General features: G+C 41.8%; 1 protein-coding gene across 5 annotated transcripts in view; it reads right to left on the bottom strand.

Moving 5' to 3' along the window:
- Positions 1-21000, bottom strand: part of CARMIL1 (capping protein regulator and myosin 1 linker 1) — a 197505-nt gene that overhangs the window by 25564 nt on the left and 150941 nt on the right. For 3 of the 5 annotated variants that reach the window (XM_076330120.1, XM_076330125.1, XM_076330123.1), the window contains 4 exons: positions 20634-20783; positions 4825-4842; positions 597-663; positions 82-278 (listed from right to left, as the gene is read on the bottom strand). In XM_076330120.1, the coding sequence (XP_076186235.1) occupies positions 82-278; positions 597-663; positions 4825-4842; positions 20634-20783 (432 nt within the window). The remainder of the gene's footprint in view (positions 1-81; positions 279-596; positions 664-4824; positions 4843-20633; positions 20784-21000) is intronic. The other 2 variants (XM_076330122.1, XM_076330124.1) reach the window with 1 other exon arrangement.

The raw sequence follows: 21000 nt of genomic DNA, 5'->3' as shown, positions 1-21000 counted from the left end.
CTCATTACATTGCAAGACCTGACTCATGGCAAAAAGCAATCAACAGACGACACCACCAGCAATATTTTAATGTAGACTCACTGCTGCTTGGCTGGGCTGCTGCTTTTTATTCCTTTTGGGCCTTAATTTTGTAAAGTGTTCCAGTTTTCTCCCTTCTTCTGATGGCAGCTCTGAAATGAATCCAGAAGTTCGTTTGTCTGGCCTGCTGGAAGGAAATGGTGGGTCTTCTATATGGATAGGTACTTCTTCCAGTGCTTTATCTAGATCAAATTCCATTTCTAAGAAAAATCAAAACTTTCTAATTAGACTTAACATGCTATTTAACACAAAAGGCAATGCCATTCCTCTCTTTTGTGGTAAATAATTATAGACACATTTAGAGAACTCAGCCACAACATGTTTGTGAGCAGCCAGAGCACTGTGGGCAAATATTTACTACCAAACACACTAGCAGAGTCACAAAACAAAGCAACCAGTGTGGGCCGCAAATGCAATCCAGAGGGAGGGAGAGTCACTTGTGCTTTTCAATCAAGAACTACCTAGAAGAATCTCAGGCAAGCAAAGAAGCAAAAAGGTTTTAAGGAATTCTCACTTACCAAAAGCTCTGGACACCGGCCGGAGCATTCTACTGTGGATGCTTTTCCTTTTTGATTTAGGAGTCATCTATCAACATAAAACAAACCAAAAATTACTTTAGCGGACAGAATATATGACAAAGAACACCTTTTCCTTTCTATCCAACAAATCAGTTCTTCAAGCCTATGTACCATTTCAAGATCTGATTGGGTTTAACACCAGGAGGGAATCGGGTTTTTTCCTCTCCTTCTCAAACATTCAGAACTTTTTCAAAATTGACATTTTGTTCAACTGACTTTGAACAGAACCAGGGAGGTAGTTTATTCTTCCCATTAAAACTGCAGGCTGTACACGGGATGATTATTTGGACTGTCCAAGCATTAACTCATTGATCCCCAACTGTAAAACAAGGGAACTATTAAAACCTCACCTCTGCATTTGAGATCATGAGGCACAGAAAACTTAATTACTGCGTGCAGTACTGCACAGTTAATGACAATACCAGGGATAGTCTCCCCCTTGTTCTGGCTTTTATTTTTGATACAAAACACTCTTCCTCAGTTCATTTGTTAGTGACATGCTACTAGGAATGATTAAAATTCAGGTATCTATGCCTCTGGACACCACCACACAGCTCACCAAACTTCCCTAGGAAAACGCAGTCTTGGAGCACACAGCCCTTCTTCAAAAAGCAAAAATACCATGTCAGTGTTAGCAATATCTCCAGCAAACACATAACTTTCCTGGACTTTAGATACGCTGAGAATAGGTGGAAAGTTACCTTGGCATACACTCAACGTAGTTACTGAAAGTTATGCGCCATTATTCTTTTCATCTTCACATTCCCAGAAAAAAGGAGTATGTTGCCTTAAGAGCACAAATACCCAGACTTAAGACCTGAGTTTGTTATTTTTGGAAGAAAGTTGCTCTTATTTTCTTGCCCAGACTCTTCTGAAAGTTTGCATGGCAAGAAAGACAGTTTTGCTACAGGAAATGCATGCGTCGCCAATTCTGAACCTCTTAACATAGCTCAGCGTGAGACTTTTAAACAAAAAGTTGACCTGCAGGTCTTCTAAAGAGTTAATTTAAAATGACTCAGCTTCTGCAAAGATGGGCTCCTTTTGTGGTAGAGTCGTACATGCTGGCTTTAGTGACATCCATATACTTCTATTTACTTGCTAGTCTTGAAGCCTAGCGGCTTCAAATCTGGAGTGTCAGTCAGGAAGCTGTTACGGCTCACAACTCATTAACAGAATTGTTAATCAAGTTTAGTAGTATCAATTTTGTATGAGCCAGAAAAGACATAGTTGGCATTGACATTTCAGACAAATCATGAATTGTTTAAGGTAAACATTTGCTAGTTTTTATGTACGAAAAGTTCAGTGCACAGACTTACATGTACTGAATTCATATTCCCATCCAAAGTAGTCAGGAGGATTACTATGCCATTATTCACATGCTCAGGGTTATGACAGATTTTTGTAACAGGAAAGTTACCCATTACCCATCTTCTCAAGACCAGATTCAACTTGCAGACTACAGAGCGGGCAGTGATAGCACTGTCTGGGCAACACAGCTCTGTTTTTATTGCCTTGCTCATCGCTGGGAAAAAAAAGATACCTCCAGCTGTTGCAGGTTTCCACTTCCACATTTGACAAGCATCAGTAAATGATACAATAGTTTCAAGACCAGCCAGGAAATAGCTTGCCACCTGAGCAGACTTACCCTGAAATTAATGAGCAGGCAAAGTGTTAACTGCATCAAAGGGTCAGACATTACTCTCAGAGTTACCAATAAATTAAATGCAATGGATTCAATGGCAAGTGGCTGGAGAGGTGCTGAACTGCACGCCTTGACAGCTGCCGATCCATCACCCAAACCTGAAACAACCAAAGGCATCCGCACCTCATGTAAGGAAGAGTTGAAGCAGCTCAGCGTTTGGGGGACAGCAATTAGGAGTCACTATCAGTAGTCCCGTGGTTTTATTTCCAGCCATAGCCCGTTTCTCTTGTTAATGTGTATTTGCATGCATTTTGGTCTGCTTGCCACTTTTTTTGGTGGTGCGACTGGAAATGACATCTAGTAGGATAATGCAGCAACTCATGCGCTAAAGAAGATCAGAAAGGAGGACAGAAAACAAGGCTGATGGGAGACCTCTGATCGCTCAGTAACTTCACAGCCATGGCCAGTGTTCAGAGAGCTCCTGAATGACCACAGACAAGCCGAGAGCTGCATCGGCCCAGGGCACCAATGCAAAACAGCACGGGGCAAGTTTTGAGGTTCCTGTGCAAGGACTTTAACGCTCCAAGACATCCCCGACAGCCAGGAACAGAATGATTCCATCTTCCTTCCCAGACAAGAAAACGCCCCCAGATGACCCTGCAGAGCTTGTGCTGATGACCATAAGCCAGTCTCTGGATCACTGCTATAACTTACTGTCAGCTTGGCACGATCCATCAGCAGCTTGGTTGCCGGGGATAAAGGCAGAGGGATAGAGATGCCTCCCATTTGCTTTAACAGCATGAATAACAGCAATACATACACTTTTATTTGAAAACCTTCTGTTTTCTAGCCTGTTTAGGAAGTGCACAGATGAAAGGCTTCTTGCCAAGTGAACTTTCTAGATCACACACAGAGCAAAATGGGTCAAAGCATTAATTTAAATAGGCCAGTGTGCTCTTTTTACAAAATATTAGACTTAATCTCAGCTTAATATCTCAGCCACCATGCAGTATCCTACAGCAGCAGAGCACATGTCATTACCAGAGGAGATATCTGAACTCCTAGGGAAAGATCTCTGCCTCTCCCCAGCCTGAGCCCCATTTCCCATAGTTCATGGAAGCAGTTCAGGTTTGGCAGGCGTGCACCTTCTGCCTTCCCACCACCTCTGGCCACACAAGCACAAGGTGGGTCTCCTGCCTTACGTTTCACTCGTGGCCTTTACAGGGGAATAGCTGTTAGCATCAACCTCCCCTCCTTCACTTCTTCCACATCTTCCAGGGTCTTTCCATTCTAGCAGACTACCTCCTGAACTTCTTCCTTGTTTTGCCTACTTTTCTGTGAGCACACTGTAGGCTGCCTGGCAGAACAGATAAAAAGATTAACTGCATCTCTGGGTCTCGGGAGGCCCTCTTGGAAGTCTGCATGCACCTATGCCACTGAGACGTCTGGAGATGGCTCCACGAAGGTACCCCTCTGCAGTAGATGGGAGCCAGCAAATCTCCACCACGCTCCCAAATAAGGGCTTATTTAGTTAGACACTCTCAGTGTCCAAGCTAACTTTAAATTCCCAGGATCTCTTCCCATGATCGCTTTTCCAGATTCCTCCCTTCTGACTCCCTTCCTCACAAAACTATCTGAGCTCTCTTGAGTTTTCTTAAATTATATTACCAACTGTGGAAGAACACTAGTATCTTGGGAATTAAAAACAAGAACTAAATTGAGTGCTAGAAAACTATGTGCTTTTAACAACAGGGTCTCAGATACTCTGCATTCCTTGATTATACAGATAATTAAAATTACTTTCAGTGTTGAGGGATATGCTCGTTTCCATGTTTTTCTCGTCCTTCTCCAAAATAATTTATATTCAATCCTATAAGATACAGGGATGCTCTGTGACCCTCCTGTCACTTTCCTTTCAAAAAATTTCAAACAAACTAATGAACAACTTCGCCCTCCCTCTTGAAATTCACCTCCTCAACCAGTCTCCCTTCAACCCTCCTTCCTGCAAAACAAGGTATGGGTTTTCAGCTTAAAGAACGCATTAAGGGTGACAGCACAAAAAGGTCAGAACAGCAGTCAAAGGCTCAAGGTGATTCAATTAGACAAAGGGAACACAACTGACCAAACTGAGATAACCCCTGACATCTCTTCCACCCTAGTGGCAAGAAAGCCCTAGTTTATGCCCATTTTTAAGCCAGTCTTTCATTAAGCTAGATGATGCTTGAATATAAAACCAAATCAATAGATTTTCCTTCTGAGCAGTAACATGAGTGCTTATACCTCTGACATCAGCACTCTGCTTTGGGTTGGTCTTAAAGCCAAGGGATGCTTTAAATTCAGATGCTATGCTAGCTGAACCTTTTTGTAAAATCCAGTCTCATCCCCGAACCGCTGCCTATTTCATTTGTAGGTGCAGATGGATGGCACTACAGTCTCCCAGGAGACTCACAAGGCAGTACAGAGGCAAATGGAGCACAAAAGCGTAAACAAGTAGGCCAGAAACAGCAGAGCTAAAAAAATACTTACACTTGTACAGCAGAGAGTCTCCATGCAGCAAAAAAGAAAGAAAAAAGAATATGAATGGGGAAGACAAAGCAATAGCAGTTCTCAGGAAAGGAGGCAAAACCAGAAGTCACCAAAATAAAGAAAACTAAAGCCAAAACACTTAGAAGTCTTAGCAGGAAAGGTAACATGCAAGAATGAGGTAAAAATCCCTTGCATCTGGAGGTGCTATATACTTCGTGTTTCCAGAGGATAACCAGAGAAGGATGTGATCTCTCTTGTTTTATCTATATTGGGACAAATTCAGGTTTTCAGACGTTTGTTTCCAATATATGGCACTCGCCAATGGTGCCAACCTGCCACCTGCTGTCCCAATGTACTGTGTTTTTTCATTTTGCTGGCACCAGTAGTGAGAAAAAACTGTAATTCTGTTATTTCCTAGTCTGAAGGAAGCTTCTGAATTAAAAATTGGCAGTTTGTTGTGGAAAGCAGGAGAGCAAGGAAAACAAAACAAAACTTCTCTTGAAGGAATGAAAAGGGATGCAAGTCTCTTCTCCCAAGGTTTAAATAAACCTCATCCAGATCAACAGTATTTCTCCTTCCCATAAGGAGGTTTAGAGGCACAGGCTTTCAAGCAGTTTTGGCACATTAGAATAATGCTATTCTATTAATAAAGCACAACCTTTCCTCTGCCCTTCAAAAAACTAAAAGAAAAAAAGGAAACAGCACAGCCATCATATGAAATAAAGCAATGCCATATCCCATCTCTTGTGTGGCACATGACCAATCACGCTCCTTCTTAATTTAGAGTAAGGAGAAACAATTATTAGAAGTGTGGTTTTGTCTTCAAGTTGAATGGGAACTGCTGCTATAACAATGCTGCAGGTATTAGCAGAGTGTTTGTGGCAGAAGTCAATAGCCATGGTCTGGATTAAACTTCTCAGCAAGGAAGTGCTGCATTTTTAAATGGATATTGCACTGGCGTTTAATTATCAGCAGTGAAAACAGGCTGCACATAACATGAAGTTCATCATTTCATTGTTGAAGGGATATTAAGGTCAGTTTTTCAATGCTTTGACATTTTCAACAATAACGATCCACTTGTCATGGTTCATACTTCTAAGCTTAACTGTAGCTAAAAGTTTTAAAGATACGATGGGCTATCTTTGAATAGCAAGAACAGTGTTCTTGCACACAGTGCCACTCCTCTATTTTCCTACTGTCTTCAGGGGTTTTGTTTGTTTGTTTTGTTTTTTAATTTTTATTTTCTTTTACCTTCAGAAACTTTGGCTTTATGCAGGAGTTCTCAACTAACAGTGATTCAGGCAAACCTCCTCATTACTCTCATTTTTGTATGCTATCCACACACATATACACTCTTACTCCATTTCCCTACCAGAATCCATGATCTCTCTTCTCTTGCCCATCTTCTATACTACCATTCACTAGGGCTGCTCTGAGATTGCTGGAGAGACTGCAGAATCCATTGAGAAACATCTCGAAAACTGAAACCATCTTAAAAATAAATCTCCAGCACACTTCAAAAATCAATCTGCAACACCGTTTCTCTTTCAGACAGCATTCATGGTAGTATTCCAGTGTGTTCTGTGTATTTAATGCATAGGCAGGAAAGTTAGTTATATTGTACAAGCAGCTGGAAATGTGATTAGGACCGAAGTGCAAAGCAATACATATATAACAGGAAGCAATCCCAGGATTTGGGGGAGTTTACAGTCTATGGTCCTGATCCAGCAAGGGCTTATGGAAATTCCTACCTTTCACACTTCAGTGATCTCACCTAAGTGAGTGTGACTGCTGAGCCTCTTAAAAGTTAAAAAGTGCTAATCAGCTTGTGGGTAGGGAGTAAGGAGGGAGAAGGAGGAAAGAGGCACACAGCAGGCAACAGGTTAGACAAGGAAGCAATGCAAGAATAAGGGATTTGCCTGAAGTTACCAAGGAATCTGGCTGCTCTGCAGGGAACCTAATGCTGGTCTTCAGTCCCCTGAAGTACTACAGACCACGAGGCCACACAACCCTTCCCTTTGTTTGCTCTCAGCATAATTGCAAAATAAAGTGGTCTGCCTCCCAGCATACACGGGTCATTGCGAAAGACAAAACGCCAACCCACAACCAAAAATCCAACCAAATTAAACCCAGGCAAAACCAGAAATTGGATCAGGGAACCATAACAATGTGCCAACTGGGAATGAGCTGTCAGAAAAAATATTTTCAAGGATTCTTCCAGAACATTTTAAACCAGTGCTAAATTGTTTCAGCTATACGTATTTTGTGGGGTATGCCTTTTTAAGAAAGAGGTATATGAAAACAAGGCACCTTATCACAAGTCCTGCTGTTTTCCTTTGCTGAAAGGAATCCTGACCTGTAAAGCTGCCGTGACACCATTTCAGTCAATCAACATTTCCCATGCTTCTTCTACTCTCCTAACTACCTTTGACAGAGATGTCACACATCTGTTGTCTCATTAAAAAAAAAATCTTCAGGTATTCTTTATAAAGCAGAGCTGTAAATTGACCAACTTTGCTTTTTTGCTTATGAATCTTTGGACACACCGGTGTCTCACCATCTGTATGGAAAGCCTTAGAAACTAGAAAGTTGCTATTGCTTACTTCAACTACTAAAGATTTTATAACATGATTTCCAGGGTAAAACCCTCAGCACGACTTGCAGAAATGTAGCTACATACTTCCCACTAGCAGTGATGGTAACCTGAATCACCGTCCTTAGAATCTCCCCCTCGAGTGCCATTGTCCTTGGAAAGTTAAACACAATGCTAAAATCCATGACAGCTAATGGAGTATTTTACAGGAGACAGGAGAGCAAAGCCACTAACACATCGTTTAGAAACCAAGACCAAGCTGCCATAGGCTGCTGTTTGTTGATACAGCTGTCCTGAACGTAGCGGCTATGCATTTTTACACCAGCAGAGGATCTAGTCCTGACCTTGTATTTCAAAGTTCTGTCCTCTATATGGAAATACTATATATAAATATAGATACTGTAAATAAATATGGCATACAAATAATCCATAGGTGAATTTAAGGAGTATGTTTGTTTATTTCCTTCCCTTCCGCAAGAGTTGAATTTCTAGAGAACAAGCTGTGGTTCAGAATTAATTCAATTAGTCTCATCTAAACCAGCTTGACCTTTAGAACTACTTTGTACAGCAACATTTTCTGAAAGAAAAGGAGTAGCACTGCAGTAAGAAAAGCTCAATAGATTTGCCCTTGAGCTTGTTTCATTTTACTAGCCAAGAAACCTTTGCTTTTCTATTTGCTCAGTTGTGGCTCATGTACTCCGTGATATTTCACCAAGTATTTCAATATATTCTTTTAATTAACAATTCTGCACTTGCATCTTTCAAGTCATGCAAAATTCCTGCTAGTAAATATTCCCGCATATAAATATCCAAAGCTTTTATTATGAAGAGTAAAAAACCAGATGCATGAATTAAACTGAGCAGTTCCTAAAACTATTAAACTGAATCTTTTATTTAATGTTCTGAATGAGTATCCTGCAAGGAACTCTGCCTGGAACTACCACCTGCAAGAGAAAAAGCAATTCTCCGTATCATCAGTTCCGTTTTCTACTTGCTCATGAAGAGGCTAGCAGCATCTTCTACAGCAGCTGGGCTTTGAGATGAACAAAGACGATGATTCCAACTAATTTATTTTAGTTAAAAACTAAGTGTAGAACAGAGAGCTGCTGCAGGTCAGATGGCACAAACTCTCTCTTTAATTCACCACAACCTGCTTGCTTGTCGTTGTTCATTACCTTCAGCTGGTAAATGCTGATGCAAAAATTACTTTGTTCATGACCTAAACTTCCATGTAGTAAGAAGAAAAAGCTCTTACACTCACCAAATATGGAGGGGTGGACAGCTGTTTAAGATATTCTTAGGCAATTCTTTAAAGACAGCCACCATATGTATCAGGTGCCCTGGACAATAACATACAATCATAGAATGGTTTGGGTTGGAAGGGACCTCTAAAGGTCATCTAGTCCAACTCTCCTGCCGTGGGAAGGGACATCTTCAACTAGATCAGGTTGCTCAGAGTCCCGTCCAACCTGACCTTGAATGTTTCCAGGGATGGGGCATCCACCACCTCTCTGGGAAACCTGTGCCAGTGTTTCACCACCCTCAGCGTAAAAAATTTCTTCCTTATATCTAGTCTACATCTACCCCCTTTTAGTTTAAAGCCATTCCCCCTTGTCCTGTCACAACAGGCCCTGCTAAAAAGTTTGCCGCCACCTTTTTTATAAGCCCCCTTTAAGTACTGATAGGCTGCAATAAGGTCTCCCCAAAGCCTTCTCTTCTCTAGGCTGAACAACCCCAACTCTCTCAGCCTTTCTTCACAGGAGAGGTGTTCCATCCCCCTGATCATTTTCGTGGCCCTCTTCTGGACCCGCTCCAACAGGTCCATGTCTTTCTTGTGCTGAGGGCTCCAGAGCTGGACACAGTACTCCAGGTGAGGTCTCACCAGAGCAGAGTAGAGAGGCAGAATCACCTCCCTCGACCTGCTGGCCACGCTTCTTTGGATACAGCCTAGGATACGGTTGGCCTTCTGGGCTGTGAGCACACATTGCTGGCTCCTGTCCAGCTTTTCATCCACCAGTACCCCCAAGTCCTTCTTGGCAGGGCTGCTCTCAATCCCTTCATCCCCCAGCCTGTAGTGATACTGGGGGTTGCCCCGACCCAGGTGCAGGACCTTGCACTTGGCCTTGTTAAACCTCATGAGGTTCACACGGGCCCACTTCTCCAGCTTGTCCAGGTCCCTCTGGATGGCATCCTGTCCCTCTGGCATGTTGACCACACCACTCAGCTTGGTGTCATCTGCAAACTTGCTGAGGGTGCACTCAATCCCACTATGTCATTGATGAAGATATTAAACAGTACCAGTGCCAGTACGGACCCCTGTGGGACGCCACTCGTCACCAATCTCCATGTAGACATTGAGCCGTTGACCACTACCCTCTGGATGTGACCATCTAACCAATTCCTCACCCACCAGACAGTCCACCCATCAAATCCATACCTCTCCAGTTTAGAGAGAAGGATGTTTTGGGGGACCATGTCAAAGGCCTTACAGAGGTCCAGATAGACGACATCTGTAGCCCTTCCCATGTCCACTGAGGTAGTCACTCCATCACAGAAGGCCACTAAGTTAGTCAGGCAGGATTTGCCCTTGGTGAAGCCATGCTGGCTGTCTCGAATCATCTCCCTCCCTGTCCTCCATGTGCCTTAGCATAGCTTCCAGGAGGATCTGTTCCATCATCTCCCCAGGCACAGACTGGCCTGTAGTTCCCTGGGTCTTCCTTTTTTCCCTCTTTAAAAATGGGGGTTATGTTTCCCCTTTTCCAGTCAGTGGGAACTTCACCGGACTGCCACGACTTCTCAAATATGATGGATAGTGGCTTAGCAACTTCATCCACCAGTTCCTTCAGGACCCACAGATGGATCTCATCGGGTCCCATGGACTTGTGCACCTTCAGGTGCCTTAGGTGGTCTCGAACTTGATGTTCTCCCACAGTGGGCGGCTCTTCATTCTCCCAGCCTTTGCCTTCTGCGGCTTGGGCGGTGAGGCTCAGGCACTTGCCGGTGAAGACCAAGTCAGAAAAGTCATTGAGTACCTCCACCTTCTCCATGTCCTGGGTAACCAGGTCTCCCGTTTCATTCCAGAGAGGGACCACATTTTCCTTCGTCCTCCTTTTATCCCCGACGTACCTATAGAATCTTTTCTTGTTGCTCTTGATGTCCCTGGCCAGATTTAATTCTACCAGGGCTTTAGCTTTCCTAACCTGATCCCCGGCTGCTCAGACAATTCCTCTGTATTCCTCCCGGTCTACATGTCCCTGCTTACACCCTCTGTAGGCTTCCTTTTTGTGTTGGAGTTTGTCCAGGAGCTCCTTGTTGGGAGCTTCATGGCATTTTTGCCTGACCTCCTCTTTGTTGGGATGCATTGCTCCTGAGCTCGGAGGAGGTGATCCTTGAATATTACCCAGCTTTCTTGGGCCCCTCCTCCCTCCAGGGCTTTTATCCCATGGCACTCTACCAAGCAGATCCCTGAAGAGGCCAAAGTCTGCTCTCCTGAAGTCCAGGGTAGTGAGCTTGCTGTGCGCCCTCCTCGGTGCCCTCAGGATCTTGAACTCCACCATTTCGTGGTCATTGCAGCCCAGGCTGCCCTTGAGCTTCACATTCCCCACCAGCCCCTCCTTGGTGAGCACAAGGTCCAGCATAGCACCTCTCCTCATTGGCTCCTCTACCACTTGGAGAAGGAAGTTATCATTGATGCATTCCAGGAACCTCCCGGATTGCTTATGCCCTGTCGTGTAGTCCCTCCAACAGACATCAGGGTGGTTGAAGTCATTAAAGCAAGTTTGAGGCAAGGTACTCCTGAATGGAAGTGTTCAAAGTCAGGTAGGATGGCACTTTGAGCAACCTGATCTAGCAAAAGATGTCCCTGCCCATGGCAGGGGGTGGACTAAATGATCTTTAAAGGTCTCTTCCAACCCAAACCTTTCTATGATTTTATGAACGGGAACTGTTGTATCTGCCTGCCCTACAGCTTCCCAGGACTGAGAACCAACACAACTTCTGCATCTCTCCTTCCTTCCAACAACCTGAAGTGAACAGCTCCCAAAAGGATAAGTAGTCATCCAGGCAAAAACCACCAGTCATCTTCCCACCATCATTAGACCCTTTGGAGGCAGATGATGCATTGCTTGCACTGAAGCAGTGACATTTCAAAGGAGGAACGCTACAGGGAGACTCATCACAGTGAATCAGATACAGTTTACTCTGGACAGGGAAGTGGACTAGTAGCCTCCCTGCTCAGAATTACGATGGGTAGTTCTACCCTTGAAAACCCAGGCATACTTGAGCTGCTGCTCTTTTCTCATTGAAGTTTGTTTCAAACATCTTTCCAGCATGCACAGTAAATCTTTATACCCCTGAGACACTTTGAGATATACTTTGTGAACTTAAACGTCAAAAAAAAAACCCAACCACCAACCAACCTCCTGAATTTTAAGTCTTGTCAGGAACTACTATATCAAGATATCTCCCCATTAAAAACAGGATATATCTTGATAGGCAACTAACAAATATTCCAAGACCCTGTATGGGAAACAGAAATACTTGAGTAGAGTATTTGAGTTTCTTCTCTAAAACAAACAGTTAGAAAGGGTCAATCATAATTACAAGGATGGCAAAACTCAAAGGCTGGTCTATGGAGTGCCAGCAACTATGTCTGATACATGATTTAAATAATGCCACTTAGTCAGACAGTCATGGGGCAGCACATGAGCCTAGGAAGGACAGAAACACCATGAAAGAAGAGGAAGATGCCTACCCTGCAAAGCAGGACTTGCTCACCCGCAAGCGTGGAATTTAGTGCTGGCTGGCAACAAGGCACTGGATTCTGCAATTTCTCAGAGAGTATGGACACAAACTTCCCCCGGAGTATCTAAATACCGTGGTATTGGAAATGACCCACAGCTAAAATGTACAAGATAAAAAGAAGTTCTGATCAGCTTTGAATGAAACTACTCTGACTTTTCAATCACTTTGTCTTTCTATCCTGCTCATTCCTTTTAGTTTTCTTTAACATCTGCCTACTTGAAGGTTTTTTTCACCAGTTTAAGTGCTTTTGTCCTGTCGCTACTGACCTCAAAAATTCACAGTAATTTCATCTTTACTCACATGAAGTAAGATTCTTATTGCAGAGATACACCCACCACTTTGCAATGAGGCTTTAGCTGACCTGAATAACATCAGAAGAAAGAATCTATTTACCTCTAAGTTCTCCTCTAGTCTGAGAGAGAGATGTTTTGAGAGGAAGCCTGATAAATTTATGACTAGGATTGTGTGATGCAGTTGTCAGTGATAGCAAGGATGAGATCTGATGACTCGGAAGCTGTCTTCTAGCCTTTTGGCACTATGTACTCTTGATTTTATTTATTTATTTAAAAGTTCCTATTCCAGTAACCCAGCTCATCCCAACCTCCTTTTCCTTGACAAAATATAGCAAAATCTAATGGTACTCTATAACTGCCTGCCCTAACACAGACGACTTCTCCCCTCTTCCTGTGAGCAACTATTCTTTATCCCTGCAATATGAGGTATCAATTTTGCAGAGCAAAAAACTGCAAGCCTCCTGTTCTGGGTGAAGCGAGAACCATGAAGCACTCTTAGTGAGACAGACTCGTGCATGTGCTGTTTTCAGTAGGCTCTCCAGATTTCAGGGTAAACAAGACTCCCCCATACAACACAGATAGGTAACTCTTGCCAAGTTAATTTGTTTGAGACGCTGGAAGAATCAAAGAATCAAAAAGCAGTAGAAAGGACCATGCAACCTCAACCACTTGAGAAAGTCAACTTGCCAAATATTAATTGAATCAAGAAATGTTATGGCTGCAGACAAATGTGTGCTACAGAAACAGCACTATTAGAGGTTATTCTCATGCTGTTTGCTGTTGTCCCTCTGCCAAAGGTTAGAGTCTAGATTTTGGCAAGAACTCCTCCAAAGGAGCTCTTGCTAATCTGCCATGGGAAATAACAAGCAGGTTCTTATGAACAGAGGCTGTGGAAAGATGAATTCTGTATCTTTTTGTGCTGAACATCAACTGACTCCCCAGCTCTGCTTGCAAAAGCAATCACACAGGTGCTCCCTGATCCAGGCCATGCAAAGGGACTTTGTCCTCATAACCTGTTAACTTTACCTGAAGTAGGTAAGTGAGCACTTGGGTGATCCCTGCTGCTGGCTGTATGGGTGAGTGCTGGCTGGGAGGGCAAGCGAACCCAAGTAGGGATAGTCACCTCTCTCACCAAGTGGTGGATGGGTGTCCACCAGCAGGCTACAGCCTGCAACAGCTAGCTGGTGCCTGCTGAGATGAATCTTCCTGCAGCCTAGGCATTCGAATTCTTGCTAGCTGGGTGGTGAATGGTGGACTGAGCAGATGGGGCTGGCACTACTGATAGACTGCATAGCTACATGTTCAAGACCTTTCTGTCTGCCACAGACTAACTTCTTAGTAGTAAACTCCCTCTTAAAACCACTGCAGGGAAGTTAAACTCTCAAGACCAGTGTTTCAGTGAGTGCTTTGTTACTGAACTCTGCTTTCAATGTGGCTTTTTCATGACACGTGAAATAAAATGATGGAAACTCAGTATCAGTAAGACAACTACTGCCACAAAGGATGTAACTACGCACCCTCCCCTCCACCCCCAATACAAATCTGGGTCTACGAAGGCAAAACAAAGCATCAGTATTATGGGAAGACAAGCTCCTGATAAGGAAGTGCCACCATGCAAACAGAATACCCAGCAGCTGCACTTCACAATTCTCGTTTTAACCTAAGCAGAAAACAGTCTCCAATTTTACACTACTTTTTTTCTTAACCAAGCATGCAGTGCTGTTACTAGAAGCAGTTTATCACATTCTTCATTTACTTCATATTGTGCCAATAATGTACCCTAGATTATGAGAAACAGCTTTGAACTCTGACTAAGAAATCTCAGTTGGTTTAAGAAAAACATACTATAGATCAATTATCCATCACCTCCTTCCACTCAGAGACCAAGAAAAAGACATTGAAAGCCAGGTTTCTTTTAAAGTGTTTCAGCTGGGAACACGTAACCCCTCATGAGCCTGAAAGAGACTGTAGTCTGTAGTCTATACATGTAACAGGCATTGAATAAACATGGATAAGGACCTGTAAGGGCAGTAAGGATGCTGCACAACTATATATAAAGGAACCCAGGAAAAGATACGTAACAAATATTCACAATTAAAATTAATGTAATCATAATACTAATGGTGAGGCTAACATATAAACACACAACTTGCAAATAAACAAGATAGGTTTGTTTATTTATATTGTATTTATATTATTATCACAGGTTCTGCAAAATTATCACACCGGCTCCCTTTGTCTCTTACTTTCTCAGCCATAGCACTGCATGTGTAGGGAAGGGCTTAGGGAGCATGCTGGCACTATGCTGTGCCCCTCCTGGTGATGTTTTCATAAACTGGGCTAGTTCGGGATGAGTCAGAAATATTACTGGACTCCCACTGAAGTAGATTTGCTCGCATGCCTGTGATGGAGCCTTTTCAGAAGCCAAGAATACTCTCGCATACCATAATGCCAATTCCTAGCTTCCCACAGAGTGCTGTATTTACTACACATCAAAGGCCCATTTCTGCTAATGCATACAAGAGAGAAACTCAAGTGTCACAATCAATTTAATCCGGCATTCATCCAGGCTGCTGCCTCTACCCTCATCCCTGCCTGCTTGTTCCTGCCGCTCAGGATTTGTTTTGTGAACTCAACCACAGGACTAGTCAGTCTGTAAACTAACCTGGGAAAGAAATCCTCCGTAAAAAGCTTAATTTTCAGCTGAATCAATTCCCACACCCAGTTTGTAGTGAGGCTGTGTGAACACCAGTACGAGTGTGAGGGTGTGGGCAGGAAAGAGCAAGCTGTGTACAAAGGAAAGTGGAATGCTCTTTTCAGCAAGAACAATGATTTTTGCTGGATCAAGCCAGTCGCAGAGCTAGAGCTTTATTTACAGTGCAGGAGAACATACGGAGTCCAACAGGAACTGGGGTTTTATTGCAGTAGGTGTTCAGTCTTTCATCCAAAAAGCTGACGATCTATGTCTGAGACAATTCTGCTGCATGTAAATAGAGAGCAACGAGAATCAGCTGTAGTACTACATTAGGGCATACCAGAGAGTCTCTACTTTCATTTTTCTTCCTACAGTATCAGTGCACATGTACATGAGTCTGTACCATGATTTTCTCCTTCCTCCAGTGAAAGCAACTGAAAGGGTTTCTGTTGTTTTAATTTTAATTTGTTTTGGATGAGGGTGGGGAGAGAAAAGCTTTCAGGTGGTACTTTGTGAGTTTTCTTTTTTTTTTTTAAATAAATTTAATTCTGGTGTGGTGAGTGCAATTTCTCCCTTGTCTCTGAAAACACTGAGGTCCATACACTCCTTGTCTTTCAGAACCCATGGGTTCATAAGTCTTTACCTGGATACTGGACTAATCTGCTAAATCTTTGACAATAGCTAGTTAGTACATTCCCAGGAAAAAACATACACCACCAATCTACAAGTGTTCTGCTACTTCTGCAAATTTTCTTCTCTACTGTACAGGTGAAATCTATTGTTCAGCAAAGACTAAAACATTAATATATTGCTCATGGGATTATTTTTTTAAGTGTTCCTCCATTAAAGTCATAGAACCATCTCTATGGTTAAAATTAGAAATAGATGAGAAATGGCTAAGATTCAATACTCATCACAGGCAGTCCTTTTCTATTAGCTACAAGCATTTTTGCAAACACATAGTTTACCATCCGAGCATTTCATTCTTACACTGAAATGCTTTAAAGATTTACAAGCAGACTTGTGTATTACAACCTAGAATTCCTTTACATGTCTCAAACAATTTCCTACCATGCCTCTTTATAATGCAAATAACCTCTGCTTTGCTCTAAAAACAATACTTATCTTGGCTGTATGCTTGTTACTACTTACAGTAATAAGATTATATTGCTGAAATGGATATTTTAAAGATAATGAGTACATGGATTTCTAGTAAAAAAGCTATTTCTCTCAAAACTTTTCTTTAAATAGTGGCTCAACTCTGGTGATCTCCTTTTAGTATTCTGGAAGCCAAACTAACATTCAAATAGCTAAAAATAATTAAAAAAAAAGCTTTAGAACAGAACTGTTAAACACAATCTAACAAAGATACTCCATTACTTTTTGGTGGGGAATTGAGCACTATTTAGTATCTTACTTCTGCAAAGAACTAATGGCTATGGAAAGAATAAAGTACAACCAGAAGCATTATGCAAAATTAAATCAGTTAGCATCTACCTACACAATTACACATACCAAGATACACGATATTCAATCTCAGTAAAAAAGGGTGCTTTATTTAAAGTTAGTTTTAAAATGCATGCATTAGTTTAAAATGTGTCACTCATCATACATGCACAGAAAAATTTACAGAAACCATAGTATTTTATGAAGTTAATTCACGATTGAGTCTAAGCTCTGAAAAGCAGGCCATGGTTTTTCCTTTAATCTGAGAACACTAAGTAATTTTCTGCATAAAGATTTTTCTTTCCATCTTACTTGCACACAACTTTTATCTAATGACTTATTACCATCAGCGCAGCTCTAATTAAACGTAGACAACTAAGCTGTAGATTGGGGATGCATCAATTTACTGCACTGCAGCTCAGGGAGATCAGAAACTCTTGGGTCCATAATGTTCCAGCTATCGCATCCTACGCTGGACCACTCAATCACTCCCAGCATTCTTCAGAACTCATTTAACAGACTAGCAAATTCTGGCATGACTGACAAATCTTTCATATTATGGGCTCTCAGGACACCATAAAAGGCTGGATGAGAATCATATCCTGAATTGAAGCTAATAAGCTTTAACTGCACAGTTTGGTATTTAGTAAGTCCTAATTCCCACAACAAAAAATACTAAAAATAACATTTAAAAGTCTATTTTTCAGTGGTGCATTTCATGGGCCCATTTATGATGTGTCATTCTGTCTTGTCCATGTTGTTTATACATATCAAACTTTGAAGTGGATGGATGGCAACTCTCTACTCTGGCAGGGAAATCGTCCCAGCCACAGCCACTCTGCACCCTGCTTGAGAATAGGTGGGCAGGCTGTGAAACACTCCAGTGCCTGTTTGTTTTCTCTATCACCAGCACTGGAGGTTTCAGATCCCTATTGCTGCCAGTCCAAGTTTTATAAACAAGCCTTCCTGTCTTCCACTTTCAATCCGCTTATAAGAACAAATAGCTCATAAGCGTTTTATTACAAATACCTCTACCTCACTCATAGTCATTCACCTAGCTTCAGTGCTATATAATCTACCTGTAACCATAGAGTCAAAACTGAACATAGATCCAGTTTTTCCCCAAATTGTTCAAATACAGCTTCAAGGCAGGCTGGTGAATAACAACACGCTGTTGTATACATTGCCTCAGCCAGAATACTGATCCTCAATAGACTTGCTGAAGAAAAGAAGAACAAAGAGAACAGGACAATGGGTTTGCAAAATTAATCCAGTTTTGCAAATGGAAAAAAACCAGCTCCCCCAAAACGGTGGTCCAAGCTCAGTGTCTCTCCTGTAAGACCAAAATCTCTTCTTCCCCAGACATCTTGACAACTACCTGGAGCAAACTGATAGACAGGGCTTAGAATAGGTGAGTTTTTCCTGGCATCCCAGCAACATGATCAGCCCCATCCCACGTTCTGTATTCTTTTGGCAATTGGAGATTAGGCTCCCAAACATGCACAACACCAAACTGCAATTCAAGGTTTCAGGCTTGAGGTTTGCAGAATACACAGCCTGTACAGGTGCACCATCTACTCACAAGGCTAAGATCTGTTTTATCATCACACTTTGTAATGCTTGGGGATTTCCAATGGCCAAACAAGGCAGTGTTCTGGACTAATGCCATTTTGGAAGTGGGATCTAAATAGCTCTTTCTCTTTTAAGATTAAAAATAATCAAAGGAAATCAGGTTCATAATTGTAGTTCATAAAACCATATGCTTCTCTTTCTAGTAAAATCTTTCAGCAACATATCTGTTTCCTGCACTGACCAGCTCACAAAGCATTCACCGATGCCCCTTTCAGAAGGTTCCTCATTTCCATGCAAGTATCTGTACGACACTTAAAAGCTGCCACAAATCAGGTTAATTTTTCCACGACAATATCTGAAATCTGTAGGATTTTCCCATAGCTAAAATACATCACTTGGGAAGTGCTATCTTTGAAGTTACTAACTCCACCCAGAAGATACAAGAAATCCATTCTTAAGATGCTTTTAGTTGCAAAAAACTCAGTAAGAACACTAGCTCAGTAAAAATCCCTATATTTCTCAGCCTCTTGGGGCTATCCATTTATCTATATATTTTTACAACAGCAACCAATATCACTTGCACCCAGGATGCTAAAAGCAGCTCTTAAAAATGGATTACGGTTTTTAATAAATGGATTCTTTAGCACTGACTAAGATTACTGCTTCGTGTTTATTTGATGCTTCATTCTCTTCAGAAATTAGATATTGATGAGAATCTGGGTCACAAAGGTATTTGAATGTCTGTGCAAGATGAGGGTGAATGAAGAGAATAAAGAGAGATATAAACACTTCTGAAGATAAGTACAGTTAGCATCTAATGCATCTTCTAAAGAGTGTAAGCATCATCTCATTTCCATTATTTTAATATGACCAAAGCGAAAGATAACAACACAGCGATATAATCCTTTCATATAACCATGGTGATATGAGATAAAGACAGGAGCTATTTTTAAAATTTCCAGTATTATTATTCTTAACAGGCTGCAAGAATAAATTTAAAGGGGGAGGGTGGGGTGTCAAAATGAGCACTTAGCTTATTTTTCTATATAAGAAGCCAGCAAAACTAACTTACAGGTACAGGGTTCAGATGCCACGTATTTTACTGGGATGTCTCTCTCGCATAGAATTTAGGGCTCAAAATGATTACTGCATGTTGGCTACAGAAAGCTTCTGGAACTTGATAGTACCAGTTATGAGCCAGATGATGCCATCAACACCACATGCCTCACAGGAATTTGTGATGTTCAGACAAATACTGCATCAGATCAAATTGTGGTGAAGAAGGAGATTTGGAAGGGAGAGAGAACTATTTTAAGCTGATATTTCCAGTGAAGGTGTGCTTTTGTTTTATAGCTAAGCGAGACCAACAAATAGCTGCTGCAAAAAGGAGCAACCCTGCTGCTCCTTCTCTTGAGCTGTACTTGTTTGACTCTGCAGTAAGTCTATTCAGGGAGCTGAATCAACAAAACTTCTACAAAAAGATGCAATCAATTTTTCTGCCAGTTTAGCTTCCTGTGAAAACACATGGCCAAGGAGCCAGGTAGGAGGGCAGAGAAAGCCCATCCCTTGCAGCAGTGTCCACCTATTAGACTAAGTTGTAATAGAGAAGCGCTCCCTGAAGTTCCTGTCCACAGTGGAGTTCCTCAACAAACTGAGCTGGGTGGAAAGGGATTTGAGGTTGAAAACAGTTAGCAACCCATTTATTTGTAATTCTGTGGATTTACATCTCGTGAAGAATCATGATATGGCACGGAGCCATCTTTTACTATAAAAGTCACACATGGGGTTTTATATGGCACTTCAGTGATTTATGTTCAGCATTTTTACTGAATCTCACGCTCCTAACCCAATTACTTTTGAAAAGCTTGCCCTCTAGGATCACTTGCAGCCCAGTCTAAAGGTTTTAAGACTTCTTCCATACATTCAAAAGCTAATTTAAAAAAAACCAACTTCTGTTCATGGTCAATAATATAACTTCCAGGCAGAAGCATTTTTTGTCATGGCTCAGAGGAATCAATGTCAAGTAGAATGAAGACAAAGGCAGAAAGCAGCATGTTGTCACAGGATAGCATGGTCCAATTTATTACTGCAACTGAACCTCTGTGAAACTGTGGCCAGTGGAAGAGACGTTTATTGTATTAGCTTGATTGTAGCAATGTATGCAAGGGAAAGGCCCTTGAATAGGTACCAGGAAAGGAGAAGTGAAGAAAAGGGAAAAGCTTTTCCTTTGCTGAACAGCAATATGCAACTCGGACAAAAAGTTCACAAGCTAACATTTATTTTTTCTAGAAACCAATTCCTAACTTCAGTTTCCTGACACCTTGAAATTGCCAAATGACATTTTGAAAAACATTTTTCTTCCAGTTATTTGCGTGCTTAGCCAAATGGGCTGAGGAATGTGTCTTACCATACAAGTGTCCAGATCCTCCAAACGTTCTATCTCTGTCAACTCCTCAACCGTGATGATAGAGCGTTTAGTTGGTTTTTCTTCAGGTAACTCTATTTCCAGTGATTCCTGTTGTGGAAGTGGTTTGCCACGTCTCGTCAAATGGTCAGCCTGGAGGCAAGGATAAAGACAGGAACACATCAATCAAACTGTTAAAAAAGGCAAACCAAACCCAACCAGAAAGCTTACAGAACTTAAGTGATCACAGATCCTAGAAGACCAATTACAAAAGCAAAGCTCAGGTGTGTGTGTTAATCTTCACACAGCGTTTATTTTGTTTTTTCTCTTTTTTTGGATGGAAAACCCCTTCCACTGCACATTCTAAGAA

The sequence above is a fragment of the Aptenodytes patagonicus genome, chromosome 2 (assembly GCF_965638725.1).
Source record: "Aptenodytes patagonicus chromosome 2, bAptPat1.pri.cur, whole genome shotgun sequence".
Classification (NCBI taxonomy): domain Eukaryota; kingdom Metazoa; phylum Chordata; class Aves; order Sphenisciformes; family Spheniscidae; genus Aptenodytes; species Aptenodytes patagonicus.
This window is presented reverse-complemented; position numbering and strand designations above follow the sequence as displayed.